Source organism: Syngnathus scovelli, chromosome 4 (genome assembly GCF_024217435.2).
Source record: "Syngnathus scovelli strain Florida chromosome 4, RoL_Ssco_1.2, whole genome shotgun sequence".
NCBI lineage: Eukaryota > Metazoa > Chordata > Actinopteri > Syngnathiformes > Syngnathidae > Syngnathus > Syngnathus scovelli.
The window spans coordinates 17717934-17736114 of NC_090850.1; the positions used below are offsets into that span (position 1 = coordinate 17717934).

The window sequence follows — 18181 nt, forward strand, 5'->3', positions numbered from 1 at the left end:
CTGTCCATGAAGTCACGGCATTTGGAGTTTAAACACAATTCTGTGGAGAAACAAAAACTGGAGGACTGAATCATCTTTAACTTTGCGTTTTTTTGGTTTGTTTTTTTAATAATATAATATAATATATAGAAAATTGATGGATGGATAATATAATATATATAAAGTGTCTTTGGCAAGCTTTCCTTTACTTACGTCAGTCCACTGTCATTATAATGGCTGAATCATTTTATTTAACGTCATTATTCGGTGGACCTGTACAACGAACAGTTATTTTGTTTTCATGGGTAAAAAACTTTTTGGACGATGAACACAGATCCACAGTCATCCTTGAACTCATGCTCGACCTTGGAAGTTTGGTGTGTAATGTTATGAATTAATTGCATGTTCTTTTGTCATATCCGCCACCCTGCTCGCACCCATCCGTGGTCCGGCAGGCATTACCAAAGTCCTCCTTGTATTTGTGTGGGCGCAGCAGCACTCAATTAAGCTGGTTAAATACGCACAAGGATACCTCAGTCAGCCAGAGAGGCTTTGGACTTACATGTCTCCTAGCAACGGGTGCACCGATTGTGATCTGTGGCTAGCCCCTGAGGAATGGCTAACACAGCCACAGTCATTACATAAAGATCTGCTGTCAGCAATATTGTTTCTCAAACTCCAAAAATCCACTTTTATAAGATACTAGCCACAGTTATACAACACATTTATCTAGTTTTTATTTAGCAGTCAAAACAAAAATGCTATGTATAGGTGGATAAACACACACATGACCTACAGTTCCTGTCCCTGTTGTTTTTTTATTGATGCATCAGCTCAGTAGTGCCCAGCACAGTCACAAAAGGAAGTGACGGCCATGCCCATATGGCAGCCGTGGCATCATCGGGTGACATCACACCACTCGAGTCAAGCTCCACGGAGAATATAGTGCAGGGCTCACAGGAATGAGATGAGGGAATTTGTAACTGAGCTGCTGGTGCTGCTTCTGCTGGAGTACTTCGTGTGTGGAATATAACAAGACAAGTAGCAGAAAAAAACCTGCATTGTGTCATCCTCTTTGTAACTCTTACCGTATAATTTGTAACATAAATTGTGGCTTTTTTTTAAAAAAAATTTATTGCACGGCGGGATAACTGTGATTAGATTTTGCTAGCGCAAGTGTTATTGTGCCTTCGGGGAATAGCACTATCCACACCTTGGGTGCACCTGGGAAACACGATATGCACAAGCTTGTTTACACTCGCATGAACTCTGACCCCCTTGTGACCACTGGAGTGGGTCAAGTAACTTGAAGTTAACCCTTGATTAGCTTTTGAGCAGTCTTAACCTATATGTCTTAATACTAAGTAGATTCTGCAAAAGCACAGTGCGTGTGTGTGTTTTGGGAATAACAAGGATGATGTCACATGGTAATGACGTTGAATTAGGATGAAGATGAGATGTTTAGTAAACAATATAAGAGCTGAAGGGCAAGTTTTGATAAGAAAATCTCTTTGGTTTGAAGTGCCGGTCTATTAAAAATGCAACGACATACAGGAAGAAATATTTCAAGAACAAATCGCAGCTAATTTAATTTTAAAGACCATACATAGCGAGGTAAGAGCCCAAACAAATGATGAGAAATTAGGGCATGTGCACAGCAAGGCTCGGTTGACAAACTTTGACCGCTAAATTATGCATCGTCACATATGGGAGGATAGAATCTTGGTCACGCTGAGATTGAAATGGTTAATTATCAGCCTGAAGGGTTGCCTGCCTGCCTGCCTGCCTGCCTGAATGTGTGAGAACAGACAGAGGCCGTTTCTTAAGACTTTGGTCTTCTGGGTTCGTTTCAAGAGAGTTCATGCCGACAGCTGTTTGACCTTTCCGAGCGGAACTCGGTTATACTCTTCTAAACTTGGTTATGATTGTTTCATGTCGTGCTTGCTCTGCATACTTAACGCATCGCTGAGCTTTTAAAAGCTTGTTAGCCAACAAAAGATGACACACAAGAAATGCCGAAGACAGAAAGACCACAAACACGTGAGTCAGCGTTAGAATTGACAAGACGCAAAGACAAGTCGCCGAAATCAAACTGCCACTTTTGAAATGTCAAATTGCTATTCAGGCTTTTTTTTCTTTACTTTAAAAAAAAAAAAAAAATCATAAAGTTCAAAAAAGATCAAACAAACTTTCAGAAGTAATGCTTTTGATACCAGCTGAATGGATGTACCTTGTCGTCTTGTGTAATATGCTGATAAGACATCACGGCTTTTGTTCTACTTTTGACGCATGGTAGAAAATAAGGCTCTCAATCAAATATGATTACAGTGTGAATGTACCATTGTGACGTATGCGGTGTTCCTGATGGGCTGATAAGGCCGCTGACTATTAAAGCTCTCAGCAGGTATTCCGCCATTGTTAAGTTTCACAACAGGTTCTGCTTGAATCCCACGGGTGGGGGGGGGGGGATGCTTGTTACATGTGTGTTGCTTGGAATGAGATCTCATGCTTGCTCAAGATATGCTTTTCTCTAAACGGCTAATGTCAAAATTAATCTTAATGTGTGCATGTAAAATTAAACAGCAGATTTAACAGTCAAATGATTGGTAAGAACGACTTAGAGAACACCAGGAGGCATTCAAAGAAAAATAGTCCCGATACATTATCAGTTACTGGCATCTGCACCGCAAGTATGAAAAGTATTCCAAGTGCAAAAGGGACTTTCTACGCTTGCAGTGAACACACACAGTGTCTCAAATGCGGAAGGAAATCCCTGAAAAGTGGTGAAACAGACTCTGAGGAAGTGGCTGCTGAATTCAGCAAGTAAATTCGGCTCAGACTGTTTTATTGTATGTGAACAACTTCAGAACTTGAGGGTGCAGGAGTTGAACTCTTGGGTATGTGGTTTTTAAATAGGCATTGGAATAGTGTAAGGCACAACAATGTGCTGGTGTCAAAATGTCAAATGTGCTACCTTGACAATGGGATGGCCACTTGACGCCGCTTTGATAGCTCCTCTGCTGCCCTCGGTCTCGTAGTGGGCTCGGTGGTGTGCTTTGGGTTGCACCTCGATCTTCAGTTCATATTGGCCGAACTGACTTGGCAGCGGCCAGTCTAGGGGAGGAAGTGAGGAGGTCCTGAGGAGACAAGACCAAACACACACGTAGAAAAATCATTCAAACTAAAATGGTAGTGAGATGGCAGCCTAAAAACAACAACATTGCAAATGGTTCAAATTTTATTTGAAATAAATTCCTTGACTTGAATCTGCACCAAAACTTTTAATTTTTCTAAAAAATTGACTAGAAATAATTTACTGGACGCCAACAAAAAAACAACTGTTTTGCCCTGTCAGCAGTAACAATGTTCACATTGTGCAAAACATTGTGTAAATGGTCTGCTGAAAAAAATCAAATCAAGGCGGTAACATCATTATTTACGTCAATAACATACCATTTAATAATTTAAGATTAAATGGTATGTTATCATAATAAACACAATCTCAAACCGGAAACATTTGGCCAGGAAAAATGGCAAAGGCAAATCTTGGAGATGGCACCGAAGTATATTGTTTTTCTTTTGTCTTTTTTTTAAAGTTTTTATGATGTTACATAAGAAGTAAAGCGTGATGATCACCATAGAACACGAATTTGTAACAAAATTTGCAGCAGCTCACAATAACAACACCGCAAGGCACTTTTTGTTCCCAAGCTGCCTTCTATGGTGTTGTGCGCCATTTCTCCCCCTGCCCTCCCCCCCCTTTTTTTTTTAATTTGCGTGGTGACGATTATATTTGAACAACCGCACTTGAAAAAATACAGCTTCTCCACTGGAACTCTCCTCAAGTGAAGTTAATCATTTAAGCTCCAATTTTGCAATCACAGCCATGAATCATTAATATCAACCTAGTCATTGGCAATTGAAAGGGATTTGTGATGTTATTCTTTGTATTTATATTAAAAAAAAAAGGGAATGTGGTGATACCTAAATAAGCCCATGTGGTGTTTTGGGTTGTGGATGGGTCAGATAAACACCAGACGTTTTCCCAGGAGGAACATGCCCATCGCAACGTTTTTTTTCCGACTTTTACTCTTTGCAAGTCACTCAATATGTCACCATTGTACGGGCAATTTGTTAATCTGTAGGTTTTCTTGAAAACGGCCATTACATAACCACCTGATCAAGTGTGACTTGTAAGGCTGTCACGGTAACAGAAGAAGAGAAGGCCAGATGAAACGTGAGAAGAGACAGAGGGTTGGCCTCTCGTTTGTCTCAGCATAACCTTTCTCTAATGTCCATGTCCTACTGGAGTGGCTCCTGGTCCAATCACATAACTCCTATTCTTCTAGATATATACAACAAACTTCTATAACATAAATTCACGTGAACTACTACACAAAAAAGATAATTGAATTCATAAATAACTCCATTCTGGCAATTTATCTGTAGTGTGTCCAATTTCTAGTTCAAGGTTGTTTACTAGATTCCAGACTTGAGTTGACTAAATTTGTCCTAATTCAGAGGCCGCATCCTTTGAGGGTTGACAATGTCATAACGGTGCACAAAAGCTGCTCCAATTTGAAGGCTACCTTGAATGTAGCCTCTCTTTTGTGTTTATTTCCCGCAGAATGAATCATTCGCAGTGATGTAAATCTCTCACTGCCTTAGAAAACAACTAGAATATGGCTAGCCAAAGATAATGATCACATTTGAACGTCATGTCAGATCCTTATAAGACGGTAGTAATGGGAAGATAAAGCCACCCAACAATCCACTAATTGATTTGTTATTTGTTCAGAATTGTGTTGACCGTCAATTAATAATTTCTTCAGCCAAATGAAGCGCTAAAGAAGACATCAATAGCTGAGCTACTTCCCTGGAAAGCATTATTCCTCTAACAACATCAGTGTGAGAACAGTTTAAAAGATTCTGGATAATTTAATTGGACATTGTTGTTGTTGTTGTCTAGAAAGTAGCTCGCACGAGCAAGCGCGTGTTATGTCATCTGCACGTGTTGACATCAGTCTATCTACGTAACGACGGGTGGGTGTTGTTGACCTTGCTACCATATATACCCTTTGCTGATTTACAGCACGGCAAGGCCTGCCAGTGCATGCCTGGAAGGCCTTCATATAGTGAACACACAGCAGACTTTTAGCCGAAAAAAAAATACATTATGAACGCCCTTTAATGCAGATAATATTCAGAAGACCTCTCTTCATAGACATTATAGCATAAGTGCTGTATTATGAGATTTAAATAACTCAAAAGTTCCTTTATTGAATTCTGGATTCCGATCAAAGAGGATCGAGTCAAACAATGTTCTCCCTGGTTTTACTGCACTGTTATTTGTCTTGAAGATTAAAACGTTCAATCTTTATAGCAGCTCGCAACAGTGCACAAACTTTGTTTATGGGTCCTTTTTGTGGCCTTGACCAATTAATTGCCTTTAGTAGTGATAGCGTTCATAATCATCAAAGAGATAACTGTAGTCCGCTAAGTGCGTGAAATTGCTGACTCGGAGGAAAATTCCCAATATTTCTTCAAGTAAAAATCAACTAGGATGGGTATTGCAAGGAAACTGCATCGGTGGCTGTTACTGTTTTAGTGAGCGGAGCTTAAAAGGAGACAGCGGTTGACTGTTTAACGTCTGCGTTCTGCAAAGACTGAATTTGAAGGCCACATTACAAAAATTCCACCATATCTTGGGTGCATGCCGGTGTCTAAATTGACGGGGCTTTCGAATCCAACCCTCAAATCCGACCTTTACTTCCATGGAGATGGAGCAGACGGCTCCGCTCTTCTTCTACACCACTATTCTTTAAGACATCTCGTCTACCTGCTGAGCACATTGCGGCCATCTTGCGGCGATACAAAGGACAGTCAAGGGAGAGTCCTTGGCCTGTCCAGATTTGCCACGGTTTAATTCTATGCCACAACTTTGACTTGATGAGAGTTACCTGAATATAGGTGTGTGTCCAGGCTTGGGTTTATTCCATGAAAAATGGGAGGGCACGGAGAGGAACTGTTCCCCGTGCACATCCTTCTTGAGACTGTGGAGCGCCTCTTCTGAGGGAGAGTCTAGAATCTGAGCCATATTTCCTTTGTCATCTATGCCCAAATCTCCTTTTGCTGGAGGCTGCATGGCTGTGGTATCTTGCGAGGTCTTCCGTGTCTTAGACGGGATGTCCGCCTCGGACGGGCAGCACTGAAAGGGTGACATTCCGATAGAGGGACTGCCGGCCCAGGTGTCCTCTGTCACACTCCCCCGAGGTGAAGGTCCTGGCGTGGGTGAGGGAGAGTGATGTGGCGACACAGAGCCAGGATAGCAGATGTCCGCACTGGAGTGGCGCCTCTTCCCGCAGGGTGAGGTGGGACGCGAGGAGGGCCGAGAAGGTGGCCGTGGGCTAAGCCAGTTCTCGTCAGTGACACTGGTGCGTGGTGAGTGGCAGGGGGACTGTCGAGGTGACAGCGTGACGGAGTGTTGGACGAAGGAGGGGTGAGGGTGCTGCCACTGCGGCTGTACCTCCAGATTGCCGACTCCCGTTTGAGGGGAGGCGCAGCCTGGGGACGTGAGCGGCGAGCCCAGGGTGAAGCGAGCGGCGGCTTCGTTGAGCTCGGCATCAACATCGTCATCGATGTGGGAAAATGATTCGCAGGAGGAGGCATCGGAAAACCAGCTCCGAGATGAGAGGCTGCTGCCTGGGCTCGGGCTGAGAGAAGAGTCCCGGTACGAGTGGTCGAGAGGCAAATACAGGTGGTCTCTGGACAGAGGCCTCTCACTGTGGTACTCCCTATCGGGGCCGTTGGCCCTCAGGTCTTGTTCATTGGCATCCATCTCCTGCTGGCAGCTCGGGGAGATGGAGGTAATCTGAATACTGGGGCATTCAAAGGCTTTTGGTGCCTCCACTGGGGCAGAATGGAGCAAGGGTGAGGAGCCATACTTTGAGTCTTGGGCCTCATAAGTCAGGTGCATGGGTCCTTGTTTATATGACTGAAGGCGAGGTGAAGTGCTGATGAGCGGGGAGTGCGACTGCATGCCATGACAGGGGAGGCTGATTGACTGGTGGTTCGTGACCACTGATGGGGGTTGCCCTACGTTTATAATGTAGAACGACGTGTTGTCATCTGGCTCCAGATCTAATAGGAGAAACAAAATGAAATATTAACACAAAGTTTTGCCAGACTTATTTTAAGAGTGCTTCTTTCTCCTCATCGGGGTTGAGGGCGAGCCTATCCCGACCTAACCTTACCAACAACCTTTATTAAAATGCTTTCTTTGAGAATGTGGGGGGTATCCACAGGGATAACAAAAAAAAGTGGCACGAAACGAAGTTTTCAAATGCGTTTGTGATATCTATCAGCCAGGCATCTGTGTGAGCTGGACATTTATATAACTGGGTCAGCGTAATCAGCTGCGATGGCCGAGAGGTTAAGGCGTTGGACTCGAAATCCAATGGGATATTCCCGCGCAGGTTCGAACCCTGCTCGCAGCGTAAAATTTATTGCTATTGTAAGAACAATGAGTTCCCTTGAAAAGCTCAAACCTGTTCCGACGCCGCGGGGAAAGTCACCAATGGGCAAAGTATTAAATTGAAAAAGAATAGTTATTATTGCTCATGACCAATTATCTCTAAATTCGAACAAATTGTTGGAAGAGATTAAGGTTCAAGACTTTCCGCTGTACTCTGAAAAAATAGTTGATGCAGCAATTCTTCTAACTGGAACTCACTTCTCCTCCAGAGAATCATTCCACTAGTGAGTCCAACAACAGGAGAGAAATTGCAGAGTGTTACCACATCTGCCTTACAGGCATGGTTTCAAGAGGGATAACCGATGAACAAAACTACTCAGGAAACAAATTCACACAATGGTGCGTGCTGTCAGCTGTCATCACACTGCACTGGGCAGGCTATTTATACCCAAAGTCATTCAGCACAGGGAGCATGTACACACACACAAACAAATAGACAAGAGCACATTGGCTCTCCATGGTTGGTATTTATTGATAAACTCCCACTGGATGCCCTGGATGCACTCTGCAGCAACTATTAGGTTTCCCCAATGCCCCCACCAATAACTTCTCTACTAGTTTGATGGCGAGTGTTAATATTGTAAATTACGGAAACGGATCATGAAAAAGCAGATTAGACGCAAAATGACTGAGGCATTTGTAGGTTCTCGGAAAAGTGGGAAAAAATAGCTAGCTACTTTGAAGTACGATGTCATAAGACAGTCGGAATGCAACTCAGCAATTAATCAACAACCCTTCAATAAAAGCAATATCTTAAACCTCTTGGCAGAGATCAGACAGAAATCGTAATGGTTTCTTCCTTTGCTCAAAAATCAGTAACGTAGTTTTTCCAGTTACACTGGTGACAAACCACACAACCTTCAGGGAAAAAGAGCTTTGCTATTGTCGAGTAGGAACAAACGTCTTTTGTTTTTTCTACCTGAGAAATTAGAGCATATGTAAGACCAGCATATTCCAGAGTATTCGTGATTGTGTTCTGCATAAATGAGCAAAAATTAAACATTGGCTTGTGTTCTAACTGTAAGGTTAACTTCCAACGTTCTTTCAGTTTCTAACCGCAACGGCCTGTCAAATCAGAGATTGCGGTTAAAGGACAGAGAGGGACACCGGCCCCTCTAAACTCCCTTCCTAACAACAGCAACAGCGGGAGCCGTAGCAAGCTTTCTATTTAGAGCTGCTCAGCTTCACACTGGGCCAGGCCGCCTGTCACAAGACCCGAACATTGGCTCCTCCGACGGCAGCATCTTACACACAACTGAGGCTAGCAGAAGACGCTCTGTGGAAAAGACTAAACTGCAAATTTCATAATGAAGACTCTTATGACGATGATAGTTCAGGATAATTTGCCAAAACCGTGCTATAGGAGAGTCTCAAAGCAAACGAGAGTAGTCACCTTTTAAGGTCTGTCTTTTTAGCACTCTAGTCTGGAAGGTTACAAAACCTTTTGTTGTCCCGTTCAAATGTTCACTGCGGTAATCTCAAAATTATCCCTTGAAATGTGGCTTTTGAGAAATTGCCGTGGGGCTTTCTCTCACTTTTCATGACAAGCCGTCAAAGTCAGCAGGTTCATGTTTTTCTGCTTAGAGACATTTTCAGGCGTCAAGTGGCAGCGTTGCAAAGTCGAGTGTCATACAGGGGACTGCCGCCGCTACCTGGTCCCGGATATTATTAGCCCGTGACCTAAAACCTCTAGAGTGGGGAAAGGAGCGGGTAATGGGGAATCCCCCCGTATCAAAGCTCATTCACCTTAGGAGAGGTCACGGGGAAGAAATGGAAAAGAGTGGAGGTTCCAGTTTTTTTTTTTTTTTTAAGCGACGGCTTACAAGTGAATCTCCAATGTAGGTCTAGAAAAACCAGTGCGTCACACACTACTCAAGTATCCATACATCACAGCCAATCCGTTTAAATAAAGAACTCTAAGAGGATTTGCTGTACCTCAGTAATTAATAGCTTAACCACACCGTTTCATTGTAGCACAATGTTTGTAAAGTAAAAACAAAAAAAACGATCATAACAACAGGGAAACTTTCTCGCTGACATCCACCTGGGTTTATTGTTACATTCACTAAGCCTCGGTATGATTGTAACATTGGGGATTCTTGCTTGGGGATAAGGCAACGGGCACTTTGTTCCTCCCTCCTCCGCCTCCTCACTGAAGTGTGTCAGGGTCCTGTGACGCACAGTGACATACAAGCCCATATTCTGAGAAAGTCCAGTTAACAACAGAGCGGCAGGGTTAGTCTCACTCAGAGCAGATTCAGGTTAATGCTGTTTTCTCATTTAAAAACACATTTACCTTTTTGGACAATAGTTCTACAAATGTAGCTCATTGGATTCACCTGCATTATAATCAGTACGACACGAACTCTTCCATGTCAACAAAGAGCTAGAACAGCATTGTTTTTTAAATGTACCATTTGTGCACGTATGTTCATGCATCAAGACATATCACGGTCTAGGATTACGCATTTGCCACAAAACCATGTGGCAGAGGAGCGAGAGGGTAACCTAAGACCAGGTCCCCTTATTGGTGGGTACGCAACTTGATTAGAACCAGATCTGCTTACACCCCACGTACAAAAGGCTTTGTATTCTGACCAGTGGCCCTGGCTCCTCTTTCTACCCACGTCGGGAGGTGCTGGACGAAGGCTTGCAGCAGAATTATGGCCCAAACAATGACTCTAGACTACAGGATAACCAATTAGACCACTTCAATTTTGATATTTCCCTGATGAGTTTAGTGGACTGACACGACTTTTTCAAAAAGCGTGAAAACAGCAATGTTTTTCCTAGCTCAGCATATTCAGGTAGATTCTTTCATTGTTTGAACTAGATGACCTTTTTAAGTATGTTAAGTATGGTTGTTTGAGTACACTGCAAAACCAAAAATCATGTCAAACAAAGATGTACAGCTCATTAAAACACAAGATTTTATCACGACTGACTTTGACATTCCACTTGTAGTAGGTCATTCCTAATCATTAAGTAACAAATCACCTACCACGTAGTCTCACAAAGCTTTGTTTTTTTAGATTTCGTGGGCTGTCTGCTGGCCTACTTTTCTATAACGGGACCTAGTGACGCACATGCATAGGTGTGACAAAGGTTTGCCGTCACCTGTGGCTTAAAACCTTCCTGCCTGGGTTTGTGCCAAACCTGCTGGGGTTCCCTGTATCTGCTGAGTCTGAATATAAATCTCGGATGGTAGTGGCAGGAGATTAGTCTGGGTGAATTAGACTCAAGTTTTTTTGCTCTCTGTTTAATTTCCACTTGTTTTTCTTTTTTGCGCGTGATGTCATGTTAACGTGACTTCATAAAGTCTTCCCATGCCGTCACAGAAAATTCACTAGCCAACAGAGGCTCGCCCTAAGCCACCGTTAACATAGGCCGGCAGCTAAATCAGGCTCCTAATTAACAATCTCATGCCGAGATAACATTATGGGATAAAGACTCAGTGCCAAACAACAACCGGAAGTAAATACCCACAATTGTCTTAAAGATGCATTAACGTGTTTTTCTGATAAACACTAAGAAAGCTTCTTACTTGAACTTAATCGGATGCAATCTTTTAATGTGCCGCAACTAAAATACGCAGAGACTCTAAACAAAGCAATCATGTTAAGATTCACCTTGCACCATAAACAACATGCTTTGCTCCAAATAGGAAACCGGGAATCTTCAAAGGACGGATGTTGGGAAGCTGGATGTTGTTTATGACGATGAGTGGAGGAATAGCTGGTGCATATGACTGGAACGCTCTTTGCAGTTGGCGCGAAATTCTATTTTTGCCCAGCTGTCGGAGTCCACACGGTCCACATTCCCGGTTATGACCCATGTAGTAGGGTCGGCAAAACCTTATGGGCCGCAGATGGAATGTGGACCATCATCCTGTGATAATCTTCATGAGTGGCAAATGAAATTTACTCTCATTATGGATACTAAATTTATTTTCTTGCCAAAGGGAAACAGTCCCAACTTTGGCTCAGTCATTGGCGACTGGCGCTAAAGATGACAATAGCAACTGGTTGCCGGACTGAAATACATCCTAAAGGTGGCTCCTAAAATAATTCCGATTCAAACTACTGTAATCCCTGTGCCCCTCGGTACAAAGGGAACAGTGAGGAGAAAGAAACAAATGAAAGGAGATCCAGGAGTTAAAACAGCTTTCTCTCCGGTGTAATGCAGCCTCTGATATGTTGATACAGCACAGCCAGCAGTAGCTTCAGTTACACTAAATTTAAACTAGACAGATGCCTCACATTGTTAGTCATGCCTCGCCCCGGGGAAACAAACGTCTCATTCATCACACAGGGTGCTGGGACCCCCCCCCACCCCAAAGTTCAGAAGGGTTAGGGGGCACCCGCATGGTGGTCTGCTCCCACATGTTGACCTTGTGCATGACTCTCAGGCTGCTGACCTCGCTGCCTTTGACATTTTCATGACGATTGTGGTCACTTAAAAGTCTCTTTTAAATTTCATCCAGCAAAACCAACATTCTACAGAGGAAAAATTACAAATGAAAAACTTTTAAACATATAACAACTTTAATCCAAGAGAGATTTCAACGGTATGCTCTCCAGGAAAGTCATAAAATTCCAAATTGCTGAGACGTTAAAAAAATGGATTATAGTTTAGTTCATAGGTCGGTCATTCACTGTCGCTGACTCAGGTCCAGTTTTGCGGGAAGCTAAAATTATTTCCAACAGACGTCATAAGGTCGTACTTGCATGGTTTTAGTCATTGCTACACATACTCACACACCTGGCTAGAGTCTGTGAGTGCCGACACACTCACCTGGAGATGTGGCGCACAGCATTCTTCTACACCTATCCTCGTTAAGATCATGGAAGTGTCCAAGCGGTTAGAAAATATAAAAAAAAATGGCTGCTAAGACGAGACAGATCCTCCCGCACCGACTATGATCGAGTCACCAGAAACTGCCGTCTGCCCTGTGCCGCTCTCTTTTGGGAGCTCAAAATAGTTCACCATGAGAGCGATGTAATTTCAGTCGTTACCCCGAATGAGGAGGACTGCGAGGGAATCGGTTCAGATAGTCAATCGGAAAGAAATTGCTTAATGCCTTAAGGTCAATCAATATTTTTAATGTCAGGTGGCTGTATTGCTATATGTCATGTATGATGACAACCATAACATTTGAAATGAAATTTATTGTGATATTGGAGTTTAGCAACGAATATGGTACCTGAGTAACCAGTACTGTGTGGTTTAGTAAACAAGAACCAAAAGACGCTTCATCTGGTTTTAGAAAATCTTGCCTTTCCAATCAGAATTTGCATTTTGAAAGCTTTTTATGTTTAGCCAATCCTGTCATGTGATTGATGATAGTGGCATAAAAAAAAAAAAATAATCAAAAAAATCAAAAAGCCCCCCTAAAAAGTTTCATGTCCTCCCTCAGAATAATTTGGTGGACATTCCATTTGTAGTTACTTTATGGAAACAAAAGAACTGTCAGTGCTCCATTATCTTCATTTCCCCGTTTCCGCAACCGTCCTCCATTTAATTTTTTTGTTTTGGAGGCAACCCACCAAATACTCTGTTTTGTCTTTCCTTTAATTTTTTTTCCCACATATAAATGTTCCAACCTACAGCAGAGTTCTAATTAGGCTCGAGGGCAGCTCTATTCATCCCATTTCCAGAGAATTTCAGGGAAAATCCCGACCGGTAGAATTTGCATCTAAATAATAGCGCTCACATATTTCAATTTCACCTCGTACGTCGTATCCTGTGCAACAAAGAACTCACAAAGAGCATGATGAAGAAACGGTAGAAAGACGTATAATTAGAGGATTGGAAAAGCAAAGCGGAGGCTTGAGGGCAGTGTAGGGAAATGCACACTACTACTCAGATTTAAATTAGTATGAATGCCTCACATGTTTACTTATGCAAGTAGAAAAGCATTTAGAGTTGAGATTACGGTAAAAGTGACTTCCCTAGCAAATAAGAGGAGAAAAAAAATCATTGGACCTCATGTAGCTAGATGAAGTAGAAGAATATGCACCAAAAGTTAGATTTAGCTGAACGTTTCCAAGGGCTGCATTTTTAGTTTGTGAATGTTTCATGTCACGATGAATGGAGATGATTGCAAGAAGCCATGCTAGAAGATGAAACAGAAATGTGTCTTGTGTTGAGTCCTGCTTTTATTTTGATAGGTTTCTACTTCCTGTTTTTTTCTTCTATTCCCTTTGGCTCTCACCCGGAGCCTTTTCTGAACTAAAGACTTTGATATGGATTTTATGATGTCGAGCTTTTAAGACCATCCATTTGTGCGATTGAAATGTGAAGTAAAGATTTAAACTGCTATGTTAGCTCCCCATGCTATGAGTCGACTAGATCGGTTGATTTTATTAATCGATGCATCAGTGACACAACATTTCATAACCCGCTCATACATTCATCATTAAAAAGTTTCCGATTTTGTAGGTTTTTAACAGATTATTAATAAACGGAAACAACTGCTTCCACTTTTATGACCATTATTGAGGTCACTGTTTGTACAATATTGCCTAACAAATAATTTTATAACAATTGGAACTCTGGAACTAAGTATCCTATATAAACTGTAGGTGATCTTGGTGGGAAATGTTGTTTTGAAACATCAGCCGTCGTCATAAAGCTCTTGTTATTTTTTGCTTCTGGCAACGCAACCTCTATATTTTTACAAGACTGAAATTCCAAATCGTGAAATGACATCAGCCCAGGTCCGCAAGAGGCGATGGAACAAAACCACGTTTTGTAGAAACATGTTTGAAACACTGTAGTTCACGCGCTTGTTACCAAAAAAAAAAATGAAAATGAAAACAAGCCATGACATGAGTGTTGCCTTCAGAGAAAGGAGAAAATAGGTTGACACTCCCTCTTAGTGTGATCCTACTTTTACGCTCCGCTTATTCATTTAAACAGGAACAACCCCCCACCTCCCTTTTTTGGCCAAGTTGGGCTATCCAAATACAATTAAAATCACTTTTCTTACAACAGAGCTTATTTAAAGTAGTGTAATTTTTTCCCCCTCGAGCCATCTGCACTTCAAACAATTCCAACCAGGGAAAAAAACGGAATCAATCTTGTAGCAGCTATCCCGTGAATATACGTACAGTATTCCAAAATTTAAGAAAAATAACACAGTGGGAGCATTCATTGGTTCTGCTGGTTTGGAATCAATGACAGAACCAATAAGCAACACAGTGTGGATGAATAGAGGAAAGAAAAAGCTCTCCAACCATCAACTTTTACTCAGTCTTCGTGGCGCGTCGATCAGTCTATGGAAATGCAGGACTTGAATCAATCATGACTCAAATAATGACGATCACACAGATTGGTTAGTATGGCTCAAATGTGTTGTTTTTAAATCGGTGCAAACTTGCATCATTTGGGAGTATTTTACATGTGCAAAACATCCGACGCCTACTCACATCCTCTGTGAAGCAAGTCAGAGCGTTATTATTAAAACTGCTTTGTTTTTGTTTTTTGGCGAGTATACCTTGATTAAGTTATTTTAATATAGTGTAATATAGAGCAACTAATGTATTTTAGCACCCGTATGGCACCAATGAACGATAAAAAAGCACGATGCATGACGTTAACTATCTTCAAGATTGTCTTTGAATGCTACAGTGAGTAAATTTTTAGATGGGTTTTATAATACAGCAGTTCTTTATCCACGGTTAGTGACGATATTACCTTTTTGGTTAATAAAGGTTTTATAATACGACGGTGACAATATTGATACTGAGGAGGTCAAATCAGTGCCAGAAATGTTGCAGGACTGGTGTCACAAAAGATATTTCACAAAATGTTTTTTCCCCTTTGACTTAAGTAATCTTTACACACTCTGCCACGCCTCTCGGAATCTGCCACAACTTGTGTCATCCATGATTTCATAAAGAATCCCCTTGATGCCCACTTTGAGCTCATAAAGGAAAGAAAAAATACAAATAAATCACACAATATTAAGGCTGCTTGTGCACGACAAGTTTTTTTTTCTGCCAGGAACTGTTGGATGCTCAGCTACAAATTGTCCAGCCACAACGTTCACCTCTTCGTTCACAGTGAATGAAGCAAACGCAGCACGATCTTTTATAAGACATGCTTGTTGATCATCTAGCTCAGGTTGAAGAAAAAAAGTTTTAGCGTGGAGTTGGGTTTGAACCTTTGTGACACCAAGAGTGGAACTTTTTGGACACATCTTGTGCAGGAACTCGCAGGGATCAATTTGACTATGGGATAAATCTTTTCTATTTCCATTAGGAAAATATAGTTCTGAAACATGAACTGTATCAATGGTAAATAGCACCATTTAACGTATTTAAGCATGCACGCAAACCCTGTACACTGTGTACAGTATATGCACATATAATAACTATTAATTAAGTAGTAATAAATAATACATCATGTGACAATTACATTGTAATTATTTCTGTATCTTCAGTAAACCTGTTCTTGTTTATATTTACAAACAATGCATGAACAGCAAAGTAGAAATCACTCATCTTTTTGAGGCAATAACACTTCCACTACCAGTTAGCACGTCAGGCTAATGACAGCTGCTGTTATTCTCTGGCTGGCGGCCATACACAAGTGATGTGTAAACATTTGACTTTCTCAAGCACAACTAACGAGGTTAAATTCACAGGGTTAAATGGTGAAGGGGTTGGGGGGGGGGGGGGGGGGGGAAGAAAAAAATAACACGCAAATACGGGAGTTGAGTATGCATAGGGGGAAACACGGCACCGGGCAAGCACACTGACCTGCGGGGCCCAACTGCTGCTGCAGTCCGTCCTCCCCGAAGATGAGTCGGAAGTCCAGCTCCTCATTACCGGGGCAGTTTGCCGCCGTCATCGGGTTTGACAGCTCGGCTCAGTAGTCTCTGAAACCCCCCCACGCCGCCGATCGACTGTCGAAGCAGGGTTTACGCTCTCCGAAAACGTCGCAACATTTACCGAGTGGCACGACGCCGAAGCCCAACTTCAACTTTGCTTCATTTGGTGCTTGATCGAACCACGCAACCAAAGTGTCCTTCGTTATTTCTGCAAATCCAAAATAGTCTTTGGCAAAAAAAAAAAAAAAAAGGGGGCCGGGGGGGTTAAGTTGGGAGAAAGTCTATGCCGCTTTCTCAATATAAACAAAAAGAAGAGTTGTCTCCCGTTTGTCGTAATCGCAGCCAATGGTCGGGTAATGTTTAGCCCGGTTTCGCTGCCTCTGCGCCGGCTTGACTTGTGTCTCTCTCTCGCCCTGCGGAGCTCCGATCCCAACTTTTACTAACCCCGCGTGACAAGGCGCTTCCAGCTGTGATGTCAGCAGACACAACACACACACACATATGCACGTGTGCACGCGCGCACGCGAACACGCGCTTGTTGCTGGGACGACTACACTCTTAAAGATGGATTTGTAATGACACTGCACAACAGCAAATTTTCATCATAGATGGCTTTGTATGCCCCTAAATGTATTTTTTTACGTCTTTAATTGTTTACCTTTTTAAACTTTGCCATATCGCACAATACGTATTTTATCACGCGTTGTTATATACAGCTATGACATTTTAGGGTAAAAAAACAACAACCTGTAGCTGAAACTAACAGTTAATTTGGAAATACCACTAAATATACATATTAGTATATTACATATTGTTTATATTATCATTACAAAAATAAAGTCTCAACATTTTATTCTATTTATTTTTGGCTTCTTAGGATTTGTCATCCACTAGGCTCATTATATTCTACACGTTTTAGCTCCTTAAACAGCCTGTGCAATACAGTCTTCAAATTTTACGTCAGGGTTAGGCAATTTCTTGCTCTAGGGTCACATTTTTATTTTCAAAGTAAACAGAAGGGCCAATCATCCCTGCATGTAAGGCAAAGTAAAAATAAATAAATACGTGAACAGATGCATGTAAAATTGTTATATTCAAATCATAAAATAATTGCATGGATTACCAATAATTGTATCTATTCTGTTATTGAAGATAATTATAGTTATAATGATTTAACCGACTGTTTGATACAATTAATGAAAAATATTTAAATGCACAGATTTTTTTTTTTTTAATGAAAGATCGGTTTGTACAGGTTTTGCCCGTTCCTTTTAAGCCCTCTGTTTGCAATAAACCCATCAGTCTTTTCAGGCTCAGGTTAAGCTTCACTGGGGATCTGGTGGCCATACACACATTCACACAGGCTAATGCACTGTAAAGCGCTAACGAGTTGTTTTGATATCTTCGATGTGCATAGTCTATTATGCATCAGTGTGTAAATGTGAGTCATGTTTGCATTTGATCAAGAGCCCTGCCGCCATATCAGATAAGTGCTACAACAAAGCTTTAAAGCTATTTCAGTCTGTAATAAAAATATTAACTGGTAATGTAGTAACTCTTTATAAGGTTGTGCAGTGTGTCATTTGCACTTCAACAAAAAGTAAATATAGTACTGTGCAAAAGTCTCAAGCCTCTACTAGCTTTGTTTACTTTGTTCTTTTGTTACAACATTGATTTAGACGTTTATATCCAGTAAAGTAGGACAGATGTGGAGGGATGGTACATGAGATAAGGAAAAATGGCGTCAATCCAAGTAAAGGTGTGGATGGATTTATATATCTTTTTTATGTTTTTACCATTTGAGTCACAATGTCATAATTGCAATCTGTACA

At 41.7% G+C, this 18181-nt stretch overlaps 1 protein-coding gene and 1 non-coding gene across 3 annotated transcripts in view; one reads left to right on the plus strand and one right to left on the minus strand.

Annotated features, from left to right (window-relative positions):
- The window catches only part of nfatc3a (nuclear factor of activated T cells 3a), a 37986-nt gene extending 21170 nt beyond the window's left edge, over window positions 1–16816 (minus strand). The window contains exons 1-3 of one of the 2 annotated variants that reach the window (XM_049718790.2): window positions 16279–16816; window positions 5940–7119; window positions 2954–3116 (exon numbers count right to left, since the gene is read on the minus strand). In XM_049718790.2, the coding sequence (XP_049574747.1) occupies window positions 2954–3116; window positions 5940–7119; window positions 16279–16369 (1434 nt within the window). In that variant the 5' untranslated portion in view covers window positions 16370–16816. Of the gene's footprint in view, window positions 1–2953; window positions 3117–5939; window positions 7120–12307; window positions 12729–16278 lie in introns of those variants that run through there. The other variant, XM_049718791.2, reaches the window with a different exon arrangement.
- Window positions 7394–7475, plus strand: trnas-cga (transfer RNA serine (anticodon CGA)). The gene has a single exon. It is a non-coding gene; the product is annotated as a tRNA-Ser (tRNA).
- Window positions 16817–18181: the final 1365 nt, after the last annotated feature.